This window comes from Hylobates moloch, unplaced genomic scaffold (genome assembly GCF_009828535.3).
Source record: "Hylobates moloch isolate HMO894 unplaced genomic scaffold, HMol_V3 SCAFFOLD_8, whole genome shotgun sequence".
Classification (NCBI taxonomy): Eukaryota; Metazoa; Chordata; class Mammalia; order Primates; family Hylobatidae; genus Hylobates; species Hylobates moloch.
The window spans coordinates 8,652,089-8,668,412 of NW_026652283.1; the positions used below are offsets into that span (position 1 = coordinate 8,652,089).

The 16,324-nt window shown below is 33.1% G+C and overlaps 2 protein-coding genes across 2 annotated transcripts in view; both read right to left on the bottom strand.

Moving 5' to 3' along the window:
- Positions 1 to 630: 630 nt before the first annotated feature.
- LOC116472223 (ovostatin-like) lies at positions 631 to 9,623 on the bottom strand. Its single transcript, XM_032159009.2, has 7 exons — positions 9,422 to 9,623; positions 7,813 to 8,028; positions 5,778 to 5,902; positions 5,065 to 5,155; positions 4,506 to 4,574; positions 4,190 to 4,292; positions 631 to 2,486 (listed from the first exon to the last, which is right to left on the bottom strand). Exons 1-7 carry the CDS (start codon positions 9,551 to 9,553, stop codon positions 2,404 to 2,406), a joined length of 819 nt encoding a protein of 272 aa, XP_032014900.1. The 5' UTR covers positions 9,554 to 9,623; the 3' UTR covers positions 631 to 2,403.
- Positions 9,624 to 9,710: 87 nt separating this feature from the next.
- LOC116472180 (ovostatin-like) overlaps positions 9,711 to 16,324 on the bottom strand; it is a 73,892-nt gene continuing 67,278 nt past the window's right edge. Inside the window, exons 24-29 of the mRNA XM_058442089.1 lie at positions 15,288 to 15,464; positions 15,011 to 15,092; positions 12,217 to 12,373; positions 10,333 to 10,407; positions 9,845 to 10,010; positions 9,711 to 9,748 (exon numbers count right to left, since the gene is read on the bottom strand). Of these exons, the coding sequence (XP_058298072.1) occupies positions 9,711 to 9,748; positions 9,845 to 10,010; positions 10,333 to 10,407; positions 12,217 to 12,373; positions 15,011 to 15,092; positions 15,288 to 15,464 (695 nt within the window). The remainder of the gene's footprint in view (positions 9,749 to 9,844; positions 10,011 to 10,332; positions 10,408 to 12,216; positions 12,374 to 15,010; positions 15,093 to 15,287; positions 15,465 to 16,324) is intronic.

The window sequence follows — 16,324 nt, forward strand, 5'->3', positions numbered from 1 at the left end:
ATATTCAATCACATTTTTTGTAGTAAATTTTTCTATAACATGGTTTACTCTTTGGAATCATCCCTTCTTTTATTTTATTGAAAAATCATGGAAAGGTCAGTGGTGATGCCAATGAGGATTAAGGAAAAAAAATACATTAAAAAGCTGACCAAAGAATAAATGTTTGGGAGGGCACAATTTTTAGAAATTGAATTTGGGAGCTATAGGCACGCTTCATAACAACAACAAAAATTGTTTAAGATTTATTTATTTATTTAATGAGCATTCCTCTATGATATGCATGCCTGCTACTCAATGACCGACATATCTACCCACCTCTTACACAGAACAAGTCCAGGCTCTTTACTCAGGGCCTTTGTAGTAGTTACTTGTCATGGGACGACAGGCACATGGATCAGACTTAAAACCAATCATCATTCTGGGCACCAGGTTAGCCAAGCCCAAATAAGCCCAACGTAGCCACATCTGATCCATAGATCAATGAGAGGGAGAAATAAATATTTCTTGTTGGAAGCCACTGAGTTTGGAGTTGGGTTTTAAAATAGTCATTATTGCAGCAATAATGAAGATACTCTTAATATCTTTTTTAATATACTTTATTTTTCAGAGTAGTTTTAGTTTCATAGAAAAATTGAGCAGAAAGTGGGAGAGTTCTCATGTGCACCCTCTGTTCCCATATGGACAGGTTCCCCCACTATCAATATTCTGCACCAGAGTGATCCATTTGTGAACAATTGATGAAGTTATTTAATACATCATTATCACTGAAGACCATAGTTCACATTAGGGTTCACTCTTGGTGTTGTACATTCTATGAGTTTTGGCAAATGTATAATGACATGTATCCAACATACATTATATATAGTGTCATGCAGCATATTTTCACTGTCGTAAAAACCTTCTGTGTTTCACCTAATTATCTTTCCCTCCCTGGCAACCATTGATCATTGATCTTTTTACTGTCTCCATAGTTTTGCCTTTTCTAGATATTGTATGGTTTGATACTTGAATACAGCCAGAACTGAAAGAAGTCACTGTGATTAAAGTAGGAAAGTGGGATAAAATAATATTTGACACATAAGCAGGGGCATTTTCATTTAATACCTTGTACACTATGGTAAAACCTTCATTGCTCTCTGATGTACAATGGAAAGCTACTGAAGAAGAGATCTAAGCAAATGAAAAAAATTTTTTAAAGCTCTCTTTTATAACATAGATTTTGGAGGTATAAATGACAGGTATTACTGATGGATGTAAAGTCTGTTAGCCAGGGAGAAATAAGCAAAAGACACAGATCTTGCACCTGCACTATAGGATCTGGGTAGATGTGAATTATTACTGAGATGACTGAGTGACCAGGTATAAAGTGAGATTGATTACATTGGGGAGCAGTTAGAAATGACAAATGACATTTGAAATGTTGAAGTTCGTTATGTTTGAGATATTTACGAGATAGTGCATTAGTTTTCTATTGCTGCAGTAACAAATTATCTCATAATTTGTGGCTCAAAACAACATAAATTTATTCTTTTATCTTAACAGTTACATATAAGTAAACACTTTAGGTACATGTATAAAAATAATTTTCTAAAATATATGTGTTTAATAATAACGTACTAATGAATATTTGATCTTATAATTAAATCAAGTATATAATATTTTATAGCCAAGAAAGTTTTACAAATATATCTTCAGAAATGATACTCTAAGTGATTGTGTCAGGGAGGAGATGGGGGGTATTTGTTTCATCCTAAGCTTATCTGGAGAAAGAAAATTCAGTTTTAAAATGAAAGTTAAAAATACATAGGTTCTTTTTTTTTTTAAAAAAAAAAACATGGATTCTGGTCAGGTTTTACTCAACAATAGTTGCCAAGGAAAATAAACATATTTACGTTTAAATAACATGAAGTCTTACTTTTCCACATTTCCCAGAGAAATTATTCAGAAACACACACCAGAACTAAAATATCAACACATTAGAATACTCGTTATCTAACAAAGTATTTTCTATAGTTATTCAGTGATAGATGGGGTAGGCTTTCTCTGCTTGGGTTGCCCTGAAAGTAGAATTTGAGGTAAGGGCTTGGATGCAGATAATTCATTTCATTGGGGATCCCAGGAAACAGGAGTGAGAGAGCAGGGAGACTGTGACAAAAAAGGACAAAAGCTAATTTAAGGATTTGTTGTGGAAGCTGCTTCCTGAAAACCTGGGAGATGGATTTCAAGGGGACTTCATGAGAAGCATCTGGAAGGCCTCCCGCAATTCTTGACCAAAGGCAGAGGCGGGAGCATTTGTTTACTGGCCCTGGTCTCTGCTGGTTGAAGCTTTTGGGAAGTGCAGGCTTAATGCTTCCAGGAACAAACTTGATAGATATCTCAGTTACAAAGTATCTTCTTTTCCATCTAATTTTCCTTATCCTGGAATGAGGAGGTTTCAAAAGACATCTGACCACATGGTGTGCTGTATTCTGCAAGTGCAAATTCATCTGAAAGATAGTAATTGTTATTAGAAAGTTTTATAACATTGTTCAAGAAGAAAGCATCTTTATTTCTTACCTGTTTAGAAATAAATTCCCCTAAGTCTATGCTACTATAACAGTTTCTTTGCTTAGCAACTTCCAAATATACTGTACTTTATTCTTCTGATTTACATCACATTGCATACATACCCATATGATCATTTCTAAGTGTTTCAGGTATGATGTTTTGTATGATACATATTAAAACCTAACAGAGGTTAGGGCTTTCTCTTCTAGAATAAAGTGTCTACATTATCACAAGAGCTGGAGGGACAGTGAAGACTTAGTTCAACCATCCAGGTTTTTGTAAAGAAGTAAAGATGTACTTACCAAATGCAGAGGTGCTCAAAGTTTGTAAACCACTGTTGATTTACACTTAATAGATTGTATCACTATCGATTCACTCCCTTTTTTGGCTGAAATATTTATCAAGCTAGCCTGCATAAAACAGGTTTTCGTTTTCTCAAAAAGTCTGTGAGTCATTTATTGGCTGAGGTAATCTGACTTGAAAATAATTAACTTGTCATGTTAATTTTTTAATTGGTAAAGTTATTAGACCTATATTTTAATGTATTCATAGACATAATTTTTATCTAAGAAAAGCACAGTGTTCAGATAAGCTTCAATTTCAAAACAGAATACCTCATTTAGAGATCTTATTCTGCTACTTACTTGTTTGGTGTTGTCAGTAAGAATTTACCTTTCCTGAGCCTTGGTTTAAACAATAATAACACCATGAGAACTTGGTTGAAAAAAAAAAAACAACAAAATCCAGAAACCCAAAGTTACCTGACCAAGTAGCTCTGATTATAAATTTTTTTATTTAAAAATTTCACTGTGCTAAACAATATATGGATAGATAGGTGGTAGCTAACTAGATAAATACATGCCCAGACTAGCCTGTTGAATGATGAGAGGCAAGAATAAGCTGATTCAGCTGGCAGTCAGCCAGCCTCCAATCAAGAGCCAGGCCAATGCTAGACATACGAATGAGGCCGCCTAGAACATCCAGCTGGCCAACTCACCAGGTGAATTACAGGTGCAATTCAAAGACGGAAGAGCTGAATCAGCCCAAACCAGTCACGCTAAACCAATCAGCTTGGCTGATCCATAGAATTGTGAGAAATAATAAATGGTTGTGGCTTTAAAAATATGTTTTCTAAGAATATTTTTGTGAGCATATCTTTATCATCTCTAATAGTATATGTCTCCTTCTCTATTCACATAATAAACACATAATTTCTGTATCCTGTAATTCACACTAATGCATAAACTATGCCAATCTTCATAGCCATAAACTTTTGCCTGAATCTATATTCAGCTAGATATCCTACTTCACATTTATTTTCCAATAATTTAAATGAACATTCTAGTGAGAAGACTGGTTAAGAAAAATCAGGCCAGTTTTGTCCATTTAGGTAGAAAAAAACCCTCAAATTTTGCTCTTGAAATTCTGATGCTTTTTTTATTAGGTGGTATGAAAAGTTACAAAACACCAAATAAGGGAAGAAGATTTCAAAAATAGGAACTATAACACCAGTTGAGAAAATGAAAATTGGTTTAACTATTTAGGTTGGTGCAAAAGTAATTGTGGTTTTCGCCTTGAACGTAATGGCAAAAACCGCAATTACTTAATGACAAAAACCGCAGTTACTAAATACAGTTCTTACCAGTTTCATAATAATCATAGAGCTGAACAGATGCTGGCTTGATGTTGGATACAAATGCATCTTGTTTGATGGAGAATGAGAATTGAATTTCTTTTTGAGTAACCTGAGAATAAATTAATACTGTTATGCATATTGAGATGTATTCCCTCAACTTCTCTCCATTTCAAATATTCAGAATTACTTCAGCAATACTATTTTGATACTTATGCCCTTAGGAAAACTTTTTTAAACATAAAAAACAAAGACAAAAGTAAAACCACATTGTGCCTCAAGCATATACATCAACACACAAACCAAGTTATGACAGTAAACTCACATTCTCCAGGTAGAAAAAGACATGGGTGGTTTTGATTTCTACTCGTTGTACTTTGCCATCTTCCTGAAGCTAAAAATAAGGAAAAAAAGTGTGCTGAAAATTCAGGGAACTAGGATTAAAAATATCTAGTTATCCATATTTGATTTCAACTTGGAGGTTTTCCTGCATCTTTTAAATACTTACAATGTTTCTATAAAGCTTCAACAACAAATATTTATCTTTGACATTTATTCATTCAACATTTTTGAGACCTCTATCTGTATATTAGTTCCTAATTTTAAATAACTAGAATAATAGAATGAATATAATAATAACTAAACACTAACTCATCTAGCTGTTTTTTAATGATTCACTGTTTTGACAATATAAGAATATAAATTAATTTGAGAACCTCAATGTTTTACTTTCAGATACACATAACATTCAAATTTTACTCCTTAAGAATAGAAAATGTATTCCTTTTTTAAATAAACTTGTGGCCAATGTATAGTATAGCACAGGGCTCAACACATTATATCTATTCTGAAGTTATTTCAGTTAACAACATTTAAATCTTTACCTTCTTAACTGATGATGTATCGGGTACAAATCCTGAAAGCATCTTCACATCTATGATTGCCATGTTGGAAGAGTTGCGCTTTCCATGATAACTTTTTTTTAAAAAAGTACAAAATTTAAAATTCAGATAAACTTTGATCATTATTTAGGAAAACAAAAATATTTAGAAAAACAAAAAATAAAATGTATTTTCATGCAAAAAAATTTATTTTATCATAGCCTTTATAGACTTTATCGTTCTGAGATTGGAATAATTTAATAATAAACTGAAGTTAGTGGTGCTCCGAAATGACACAACATGCATCTTAATTCATTCCTAAGTGGACCCAGAGAATTGAACCTAGGTCTGATAACCTTGTGTTAGAATTTTATGTTTCAAAAGTAAGAGTATGCAATGTGTTGATTTACAAACTAGAAACTAAGAAAATGTATCTCTTGAGGAGGAATTTATAGAAATTTTTTCCCTTACAATTTCCTTCTCTTCCTTCTATTCCATATTTTTTCTAAGCCAGATTTATTTTTGCAGCTACCATAATCTTATAAAATTTAGGCAATTTAAACAAGATGAAATATATTTTCCAAGAGGATCAAGACAGGCCAATCTTTCACACACAATAATTGGAATGTGGTTTCACTTGGAGGCAGAGAAAGACACTAGGCTACCTGAATGAGAGGTAGAGCGATATCTATATTTACCAAAAAAAGAGTTCTTACCTGGCTGAAACAACAAGGTCAAATTTTGCATCAAATAATCCTCTGCAGAAAGCATTGGCTGTATTCACAGAAAGGGAAAATCCAGATGACTTCTTAGGGAGCAGGATGTTGTACCTCAGAGTTGACTTGGAGAAATATAGAATATGTTATTTATTAACTAAAGGATTAATTTTAAATTTATTACTTCCACATTAACACTTCAACTTAAAAGTTAATTTTTACCTCTCTGCTTCTTTTTTTCTATACAATTATATACAATATACTAGTAACACTAGTAACTTTAGTTAACATTTATTGAACATATACTCTGTACTCACTTTTAAATGCTTTTTTATATAATAACTCCTTTAATGTTTCCAACAACCCCTTGAGGTAGATGCTATTTTTAACCTCCATTTTATAGATGAGGGAAATGGGGGACAGAGAGATGAGTAACTTGTCCAAACTCATACAGCTACGGAGTAGCAGAGTTAGAATATATCTATGCTGTGTTTTGGATAATAATGAAAATCATCTGATTTCAGCCTTAAGCAACTGATAAAATTACTATAATGTCAGAACTTCAGGAATCAAGGTAAATACCATGAATACAATGAATAAATTGAAAGAGAAATTGTAGAATCTAAATCCAAAATAATATGACTTGGTAATAGGCTTGGTTAAAGACTTAACCTGACCTAATAATCCCACTTCAAGAAATATTTCCAGAAGATATACCTGTCCAAGTACAAAGTCATATATACACATTATTAATTTCAATGACATATATAATAGTCAAAGAGGGGAACTACTGCAACTGTCCAGAAACATTTGATATATTGAGTATACTCTGGTATATTGGACTATACAGTATGGCAATGCCAGCTAATAAAGGTAGAAGGTGTGACAGAATTAGAAAATCACCACTTTGTAGTTCTTAATGAAATGGTTGATTAGGCAAAGATCATCAATGCATGTTAAGACTTTTAGATAAAAATTGATGATGAACTCAACATTTGCATGATCCCAATGTAATATTTTGAATGTTAATTGTTGGTGTAAAGAAGAAAAAAGCAGCAAATTAATGGGGAAGTATGGCTATCATCATCTTTAATCCAGTGATCAAACTTAACATCACTAATAATGATGTGCCTCTGGATGTGATACAATATAAATATAGATCTAACTTTTAGTTACAGAAGACACAGAATGAGACAACAAATTAAATGACAGCAAAAGAAAACAATCTGATAAATTCAGAATTAGGGAGATTCTACACCACAACTGGCCTGATCTCTTCAAAAAATTAATGTCACAAAAAATATAAAAAAATTGATAGATCTGTTAGGTTAAAAGAGACTTGAGAGGCATAACAAATAGCTGCAAAGTATGGTCTTTGAATCCTGGTTTGAAAAACAACCATAAAGTATATTTGGGGATAGAGGTTTGATAATTAAATTATGTCATAATACAAACTATTGTTATTTATTTATTTATTTATTTAATTTTTTGAGATGGAGTCTCACTCTGTCGCCCAGACTAGAGTCCAGTGACATGATCTCGGCCCATTGCAACCTCTGTGTCCCGGGTTCAAGCAATTCTCCTGCCTCAGCCTCCTGAGTAGCTGGGATTACAGGCACGCACAACCACACCCAGCTAACTTTTGTATTTTTAGTTGAGATGGGTTTCACCATGTTGTCCAGGCTGGTCTCGAACTCCTGACTTCAAGTGATCCACCCACCTCGGCCTCCCAAAGTGCTGGGATTACAGATGTGAGCCACTGCACCTGGCCAAGCTATTGTTAATTTGTGTTTGCTCTGATAATGACATTGCAGTTACATAATTGGATATCCTTATTTTTTGGAGATCCATACATAACATATTTAGGGGTGGCATGACAACTCTAATTTACTTTAAAATTCAGCAAAACAAGGTGAAGCAAAAATGACCAAATGTGAACAAACTATTGAATCTAGTTAATCGTTATACGATTCTTTCTAATTTCACTTAAGATTGTAAGTTTTGATAAGTTGGGGGTGAAAAAGCCCAAAATTACCTGCACATAAACACAGCCATTGCCATTCACTTCCACCATATACTTTCCCTTAGTTGTTGGCAATGGAATTTGTTGTAGCAGCAAATGATTCTTATCATTCACTTGGAAGGCTGTATTGAATCCTTGGTCAGAGAAAATCTGCACTGAATTTTGTCTATTCTTAGAGAAAGTGAGCCTCTGGAATAGAGTCAGAGCTTGGAGAGCCACAATGGTATCCTAAAATAAGAATGGCAAATTGTATTAAGGCATACCATGGGATTTAGCAATCAGTCAAATACAGCTGTGATTCATTTAAAAATAATTTAAAATGCTATTACATTTTTTCCATGCATTTTGCTTTGTTCTGTGAACTATACTGTCTTGGGTGCTGTATAATTTAAAAAAATAAATGGGGTTTGTGGCAACATTTCCGTCCAATTCTTTAACACAAACAAAACATCACTTAATAGAATAAAAATGTAAGGAAATGCCAAGAAAAATTTTTTTTAAATGCCTACCAAATCAGGCTTTGGTTTACCAAATATTAAAACATACAACAAGGCCAAAATGTCAATGGAAAAAACAAAAAGACTAAAAAGATGACAAAATATATATGACTTTATATTTCAATAACAGTAGCATTTCAAATCATTGGGACAATTAATTATTACATAAATGACATTGAGACAACGGGCTGACCATTTAAAGTTAGGTCTGTACTGTAAATCTATCAAAATACATCCTATAAAATTACATCCCATAAAATTACATCCTATAAAATCAAAATACATCCTATAAAATGAATTAGTAATTGAAATGCAAATGAATTAATTCATAGTACAGAAAAGTCTGGTTATATATTTATATGCTTTTTTGTGTTGAGTACTACTCTTAGTTTTAAATTGAGAATCTTCAGTAGAATAATTACATTAAGTGAAAATGAAAAGAAAAGAATGTGTACATTTAAAGCATGATAAAAATTGGAAGAAAAATAAAAAGTTGACAAGGATGTTACCCGCACTAGTAAGGTTAATATCTTTACTATATTCAGAAGTTTTACATATAATCAAGGAAAAGATTAATATCCCTATTAGGAAATGTGCAAATGATATGACCAGGAAATTTATAATACATGAAATAAAAGAGAACATTAAAAAAATGAAAGCATATTCTATCTAAGTAGAAACCAGGGAGATTTATTTTTATACAGAATGAATTACTACTTTTATTGTATCAGATCAAGAGAAATGATTTTGAAATTATATAATGAAAGGTACACACTGCTGATGATAATGCAAATTGATAACACCTTTTCTGATCAAATCATAGCTAATTTTATATAGAACATTTAGTAGTACTTAAGTTTTTATTTTAAACTTAGTATTTCAGTTTTTATTTTAAAAATTAAAGTATATTTGAGTAAGTATTTAGAGATTATTACTAGATAAAATGCTACATCTGTAAAAAACCTAAAAGACAGCAAATTGAAAAATGATAGCAAGTTTAATAGTGACAACAATTACATTTAATTGCATAAATGTACTATGTAAATTTAAAGACCAATACCACCAATGCAAAGCAGGTGCTCAATTTTCTTATACTTAGAAATTTTACAAAGATATAGAGTTACCTTTGTGGAGGAGAAACCTCCACGGGAGTTTTGCTGCTTTGCCACCCAATGTACAATCTGAGATGCATAGGACAGTTCTTCTGAAGTCAGCCGTGGCTTGGAAAGAAGAGCCAACAGCCCATAACAGGTCATCTCTATATCTGCGGAGGAAGCCTGAGGGTAGTAGAAAGATGATGATTCTTCCTTAGAAAACCACTCTTCCAGTTCCCAGTACACGGAGCCACCTGACCAAAAAGTGAAAGGAATTCAACAGTGTCTGTGTCAAAGCACGGCATATACCCATGTGTGGTCAAATGGGCAGTATTTGAGGGAGTGCAAACCTTACAACTGGTAATAAAGAAACATCAGGGGATGATAATTATCCCACTGCCAATCATTCTACTTATCCAGCATATTACTCCAGGAAAAGTAAAAAACACTCACCTGCTCTTTTTGCTTTTTTGCTCAGCTCATTGAAGAAGAATTCCCTTTTGTCTTCATAGCCTACTAAACTGTAAGTGTAGGCTAGGAGAGCCTGCTCATAAGTAGTCATAGCTCTCTCTCTAGATATTGTCTCTATGCACTGGAGACCCTTTTGAATAACCATAAACTGCAAAGAATAAAATAAAGAAAAAATCAAATGTGCACACAAAAACACAGATGTAGATATGATCATTGCTGGAAAAAAATTAGGAATGAATCTTGTCTGTGCTGAAATGTTCAAAGGGCAAATGCAACACATTCATTTTAATTTCTACATAGTTCCATCTGCACAGTGTAATTTGACTATTCAGAAGGATATTGATCCCGTATTATTCAGCATATGTGGTAGCTACAAACATATAGTGTTAGTTCCTATTACTATATTGTTGGCATAAAATGTTCTAAGTTCATAAGAATCAAGTTAGTGATATCACCAGTGGGCTACATACCGAGACTGGGTGGCCAGCTTCGAGCAGGGCACTAATAACATATGCAGTTAGAGAGATTTCATCATCTTCTTTTCCCTGAATGAAATGTAGGGGTAACATGTCAGTCTCATGGAATTTAGAGGAAGGGTATTTCTAAATCAAATATATTTGAAAACTCAGATTGGTTGTTTTTTCCTATATTTTTGGGAGGTGAAGTTTTTCATATCCTCAAAAGATACTGTTTATAAAAATTAGGAAATAGAGAACAAAACCCTCAAAATTTTACAGAAATAGGAACATCACTTATCAAAATAACTTATGGGTCTCAGAATGCATTTAGAATCAAAGGAGGAAGAGAATGTTCTGCAAAGTTCTAATTCAGTTCTCACCCTCATATTTACCCTAGAAATAATATAAAAAGTATCATGAAAAAAATGCATGCTGTGATATTATGATGATTAAGCATATAGTATAAAATAGAAATATTTTATAGTAGTATAATCAGTAGATTTATCAATAGAGCAGGTAGAGCAGAAAGAAATAATATCAAGTATAGAAAACAATGTAACAAAGTTAGCCACGAAAATCAGTAGAAATAGAAAGCATTAAATAACAAGAGGTGTCATGATAAGTGGTGAACTATTTGGAATATAGAAGTAAATTATATATAAATTACACAACATACTGAATAAATTCTAGCAGGTCAATAACATTAGTTATAAAGAAAATCAAACTAGCTCCAAAGATTAAAGGGCAATTGCAAAGGAGAAAAATTAAACCAAAAATAATCATATGAAATGTATTTTACTTTTGAACCAATTGACCTGTAAACAAAAATAGACATTAAGCACCATCTTTTTTCTTTTATATTTTCAAAGATTTTTGTTTTCATACTTATATTACTCAGAGTTAGCCGTAGTGCTATGAGTTAGATACTCTATATGTAAAAAGAATCAAAATTGGCACAATTTTACTAAAAATCAGTCTGGTAACATTTTTTCAGAACCTTAAAAAAATTACACTTTTAGAGAGCTATCCTAAGTCAATAATGAGCTAGGGGCCTATTTACATACAAGAATATTAACAAAACATTATTTTGAGTTTATTAAGCATTACTGAAACCTCAAGAAAGAGTAATAAACAAGTTTTGGTTTATTCATATGATGATGTATAGAGAGCTATTAATTTTATGTTTTTAAGTTATTCTAATGACATGGCAGAGTTATTATAAATAATGTTAGGCTTCAAGAAGGGAAGACTAAAAACTCATGCAGGATAATCTCAATTATGTTTATAAAGCACAGGTAAAAAGACTAAAGGAAAATATTGCCAAAACATTAATGGTGATTATTTCTGAGTTGTTGACATATGAAAAATATTTTGGTTAATTCCTTATAAGAAATCTCTGAGCTACTTTCAATAAATAAATACTACTATAATAATTATGAAGAAAACATAAATTTTAAAAAACTTAGAAATAAAAGGCATATTCATTATGAACACTTATCTCAGGGACATTAGCAAATAAGAGCAAAACAAATTGAATTCTAATAATAAAACAATATTAATAAAGAATTTCTTAAATGATAAAGCACTAAACTATTAAGAATTACCCAGGTTCTGTTACTTCTTCTTTCACATTTTTACTAATAATCCTGCAACTGCGCCCTGCCCCCAGTCACCACAATTACTGTTAGAATCTTCTAGAGTTTTTAACCTGACTGAAGGAAAGAAAATATTCCATTTGCTATAAAGAAACATTTTATTGGCTTTCAAGATAATTAGTTTATGCTAGTAGAAATTCCAGTTCAACAATTTTTACCAATTTCTTCAGTAGTACTTTGGGATTCACTAAACAATTATGATGAAAGAATAGAAAACTGTAATGTAGAATCTCATCAGTACCTTCAAAGCATTGTTGAAGACTTTGCCAAAATTTAGGAAGCAGCCATCTGGTTTCTGAATATTTAAGAGCCAAATAAGAGTTTGGGATTGAACTTTGTCATCGATATAAATGTAACGTTTAGCCTGTGCAAATGACTTGTAAACAAATGCAGTGAGCCTGGAAAAAAATGATATACAGTGCATATTATAACAACCATTGAGAGGCAGGTGAATTCTCATTAAAATGTGTGACTTGCTTCTGGCCAGGCACGGTGGCTCACGCCTGTAATCCCAGCACTTTGCAAGGCTGAGGCAGGTGGATCACAAGGTCAGGAGTTCGAGACCAGGCTGGCCAATATGGTAAAACCCCTTCTCTACTAAAGATACGAAAATTAGCCGGGCGTGGTGGCATGCACCTACAGGTGCTTGGAGGTGCCTCCCAGCTACTTGGGAGGCTGAGGCAGGAGAATCACTTGAACCCGGGAGGCGGAGGTTGCAGCGAGCCAAGATCACACCACTGTACTCCAGCCTGGGCAACAAAGCGAGATTCCATCTCAAAAAAAAAAAAAAAGTGTAACTTGCTTCAATTAAATTTTTTAGTTTCACATCCTGAAAATTCCTTTCTCAAATTCTAGCCAAATGTGTCCACCCACCCATCCCTTTGGCTTAAGGGATAATTTAAATTATTCTAATGACATAGCAAAGTTATTATAAATAATGTTAGGTTTCAAGAAAGGAAGACTAAAGTCTCATACAGGATAATCTCAATTATGTTTATAAAGCATAGGAGAAAAAGATTGAAGGAAAATATTGCCAAAACATTAATGGAGATTATTTATGAGTTGTTGAGATATGAGTAATATTTTTATTAATTTGCATATTACTGATTTGTTTAATTTGTATATTACTGATTTGGTAATAATTTATATATTGCTGATTAATAACTTAAATTAAGTCTCCATCCATTTGACTTAAATCCTTTCTCTTCCTCCTTCTCTGAATTCATCATTCATGCCCTCAATGAAGAGTCACCTTCTCTATAACGTCTTCCCAGATTCTTTTATCTCTACCTGAAGCAAAACTAGAATTCCTGCACTTGTCCTCTCTTAACACCTGAGAGCTTATTGGGAAATTATAGAATGTTGTAACTAGAAAAATATCTTAGAGGCCAAGATGAGGCATGTGTGCCTTATTATCATTTCATGATAACCCGGGGTCTGCAGGGTTTAAATGGCTCATCCAAAACGAGCTATAGTTTATGTTTAGTTAACTTCTCCCTTGTAGACTGGCATTCCTAACAGGTAAACACTGTCGGATTCATCCATGTGTGTAATATACATTGCATTTAGTCCAAACATGTCATCACACAATTGCTGGAAAAGTTGCCGTGCCTATATACTTCCATAGGATTATGTGCATATTTTTATTACAGCTTTTATCACGTTGTGTTTTAATGTTTTTTTCTTACTTGCCTTTCCCCACTATACTCCACACTTCCCAGAGTCAAGGGTCATGTACTATCAAGAGGCAAAATTATGTAGTGAGTGAAGGTTCACATTCTGGAACAGACATTCAAGTTCGGCCACAATATTGGCAATGTGAACTTGCACAAATTATTTAACCTCTGTGGGTTGTGGGCAGAATTGTGTTGCCTCCTCATTCAAATTCATATGTTGAGCCCCTAAACCTCAGTACTGCAGAATTTGACTTGTTTTTAAAGATAGGGTCTTCAAAGAGGTAAGTTAAAATGACGCCATTTGAGTAGACTCTAATCCAGTATGACAATATGACTGGTGTCCTCATAAGAAGAGGAAATTTGGACACAGATATGCACAGAGATAAGACCATGAGAAGACAGGGAGAAGACAGCCATGTCCAAGTCCAGAAGACAGGCTCAAAAAAATGTCAACCTTATTAACACCTTAATCATGGACTTCTAGCTTCCAGAATCATAAGAAGACAAATTTCTGTTGTTTAAGTCATCTAGTCTGCAGTACTTTTTTATGGTACCTAGCAAACGAATACATTGTGTTTCTGTTTCTTTATTTGTAAAATGGGTGTTATGATGCTATCTGCCTCACTGGACTATTATGGAAATTTACTACCCTCAATTAGAAAAGAAACAATAATGATTATTATAATTAGCATTTGTCTTTTTGTATCTCAAGGATGTTCCCAGGACATAGCAGCTAGGGGTGAATATGTATTTGTAAATAAAAGTTAATAATATAAGGAATAAATTTTAAAATTTAACTTGCATCTCATTAATCACCCTGTCTTTTAGGCTTACGATAATAATGCAATCTTTGCTTAATTTATTTTGGTTTTAGTGCTTTTTTCACCATTTGTAGCAACTATGATTCTGCTCCAATATAGGTTTTTAATGTCTCATTAAGAGGATTCATAGCTACACAGAACAATTTCTGAGTGGCACTATCAGTTATCATAAACAATCTTGAAACTATCTTTAGGTTGGGATATTATTGTTTCAATGGAATAATTTGCTTGTATAATAAATGTAGTTTCATACCTTTTATCCTGCTCTATTGAGTTACTTTGTCTAATAATTTGCTTATGTATCATGTATAATTTTTTTTGTAAGTAAAAGATAGAAATACTGTAAGTCTTTAACCCAAGAGCCCAAGAATCCTATTAGAAGAATGTGCATATGTGTGTGGAAGTTTGTATATTTATAGTTTGTGGAGGGAGATCCATAGCTTTTATAAAATTCTCAAAAATCACTTGAAAAAAATAAGTAGATTAGAAGTAATTAGAAACATCTAATTAAACTGATATAAATAATAAAACTTCAAACCATGTGTGTCCATGTTGATCTTTATGTCCAAAGGTACTATATGATCCATCGAAGTGTTTATAAGACAGCTGCCTCTGATATCCTAAAACAAGAAGAGATATTATTTTTCAAATTAAAAGGGATGATCGAGAAGAAAAGTTAGATAAGTCAAATATTTGTGTTAGTTATAAGTGGATGTATACATACAGACAAATACATTCACGTACTTAACAAGCAAAACAGCTGGGATTCAGGGATTTAACTGAGATAAGCAAAATAAGGCTTCTAAATGCTTTACCTGTGGCCAGGTATCCCATAGCCTTGGATTTGATCTCTTCGGTCAGTTGTTGAGTCTGACTCAGATAGTCCAAGATGTAAATATTGGGAGTGAATAGGGCCATATTCTGCTCTCCACAACCAAAAGGCAGGTGAAGAAGATTCTGTAAGTTTTGCATGGCAGAACCGAGAATGTCTCCTGAAAAATCAATCAAGTCGATATGAAGGACGTTATAAAAATTGATAAGATAAAGAATATTAGTATGTATTCAATATCTCTATGTCATAGATATTCAAAATAATTATTTTTAATATTATCTGGACCTTACTTTCTCTTCTGTTTGTTGGGCTCACACTACAGAATTAGCAAGACAACTCAGGGCCTTGTTTTCAGAACCATGGTGGAGATACGTTATCCAAAGCAGCACAGCCAAGAGCAGAAGAACCCAATAGTTTGTGGGAATCAAAATTTCTGGAGAGCTCCCAGGGTGAAGTAGAAAACTCCAGGTCAATCATCAATTCAAAAACAATAGGATTTGGGTCCAAAATAAACCTTTATAAAACTCTTACCATTTATCAGATACTGTTCTAAGCACTTTGCTCATACTAATTCATTCAGTGCTTATAATAATACTACAAATGGGTACTATTTTTTTCATCTATAATGAAATTGAGGCACAGAGAGGCTGAAAATTTTCCAGCATCATCCAGAAAAGACACAGCAGAGTCAGGAATTGAGCATACAAAATAGTGCTTCAGAGTGCCTGGACTTGGCCACTTCCCTACACACTTTCTACCAATACCTAATGGTTGTGTAGCACTTACTACATATCTGGAGATGTCTAAGCATCTTAACTCATTTAATTTTTATAACAATCCTATGAAATAAGTAATACTATCATCTTCACTTAAGGGATGAAGAAATGAGACACAGAGAAGTTCAGCAATTTTCACAAAGTGACACAGCAAGTGGTGAATATGGGATTCAAACCCAAGGCAGCCTTCTGGGAAAGTCAGTTCTCTTATCCACTATGCTTTGCCACTGTAAAGAACTTCCAC

What these genes read in the sequence shown, in the direction of transcription:
- LOC116472223 (XM_032159009.2), bottom strand. Translation starts at nt 9,553, where the DNA reads ATGACCTGTTATGGGCTGTTGGCTCTTCTTTCCAAGCCACGGCTGACT. An exon ending in ATGGCTGTGTTTATGTGCAG is followed by an intron (nt 5,903 to 7,812) that starts GTAATTTTGGGC and finishes TATTTCTCCAAG; the next exon opens with TCAACTCTGAGGTACAACAT. An exon ending in TCTTTTTCTACCTGGAGAAT is followed by an intron (nt 4,293 to 4,505) that starts GTGAGTTTACTG and finishes ATTTATTCTCAG; the next exon opens with GTTACTCAAAAAGAAATTCA.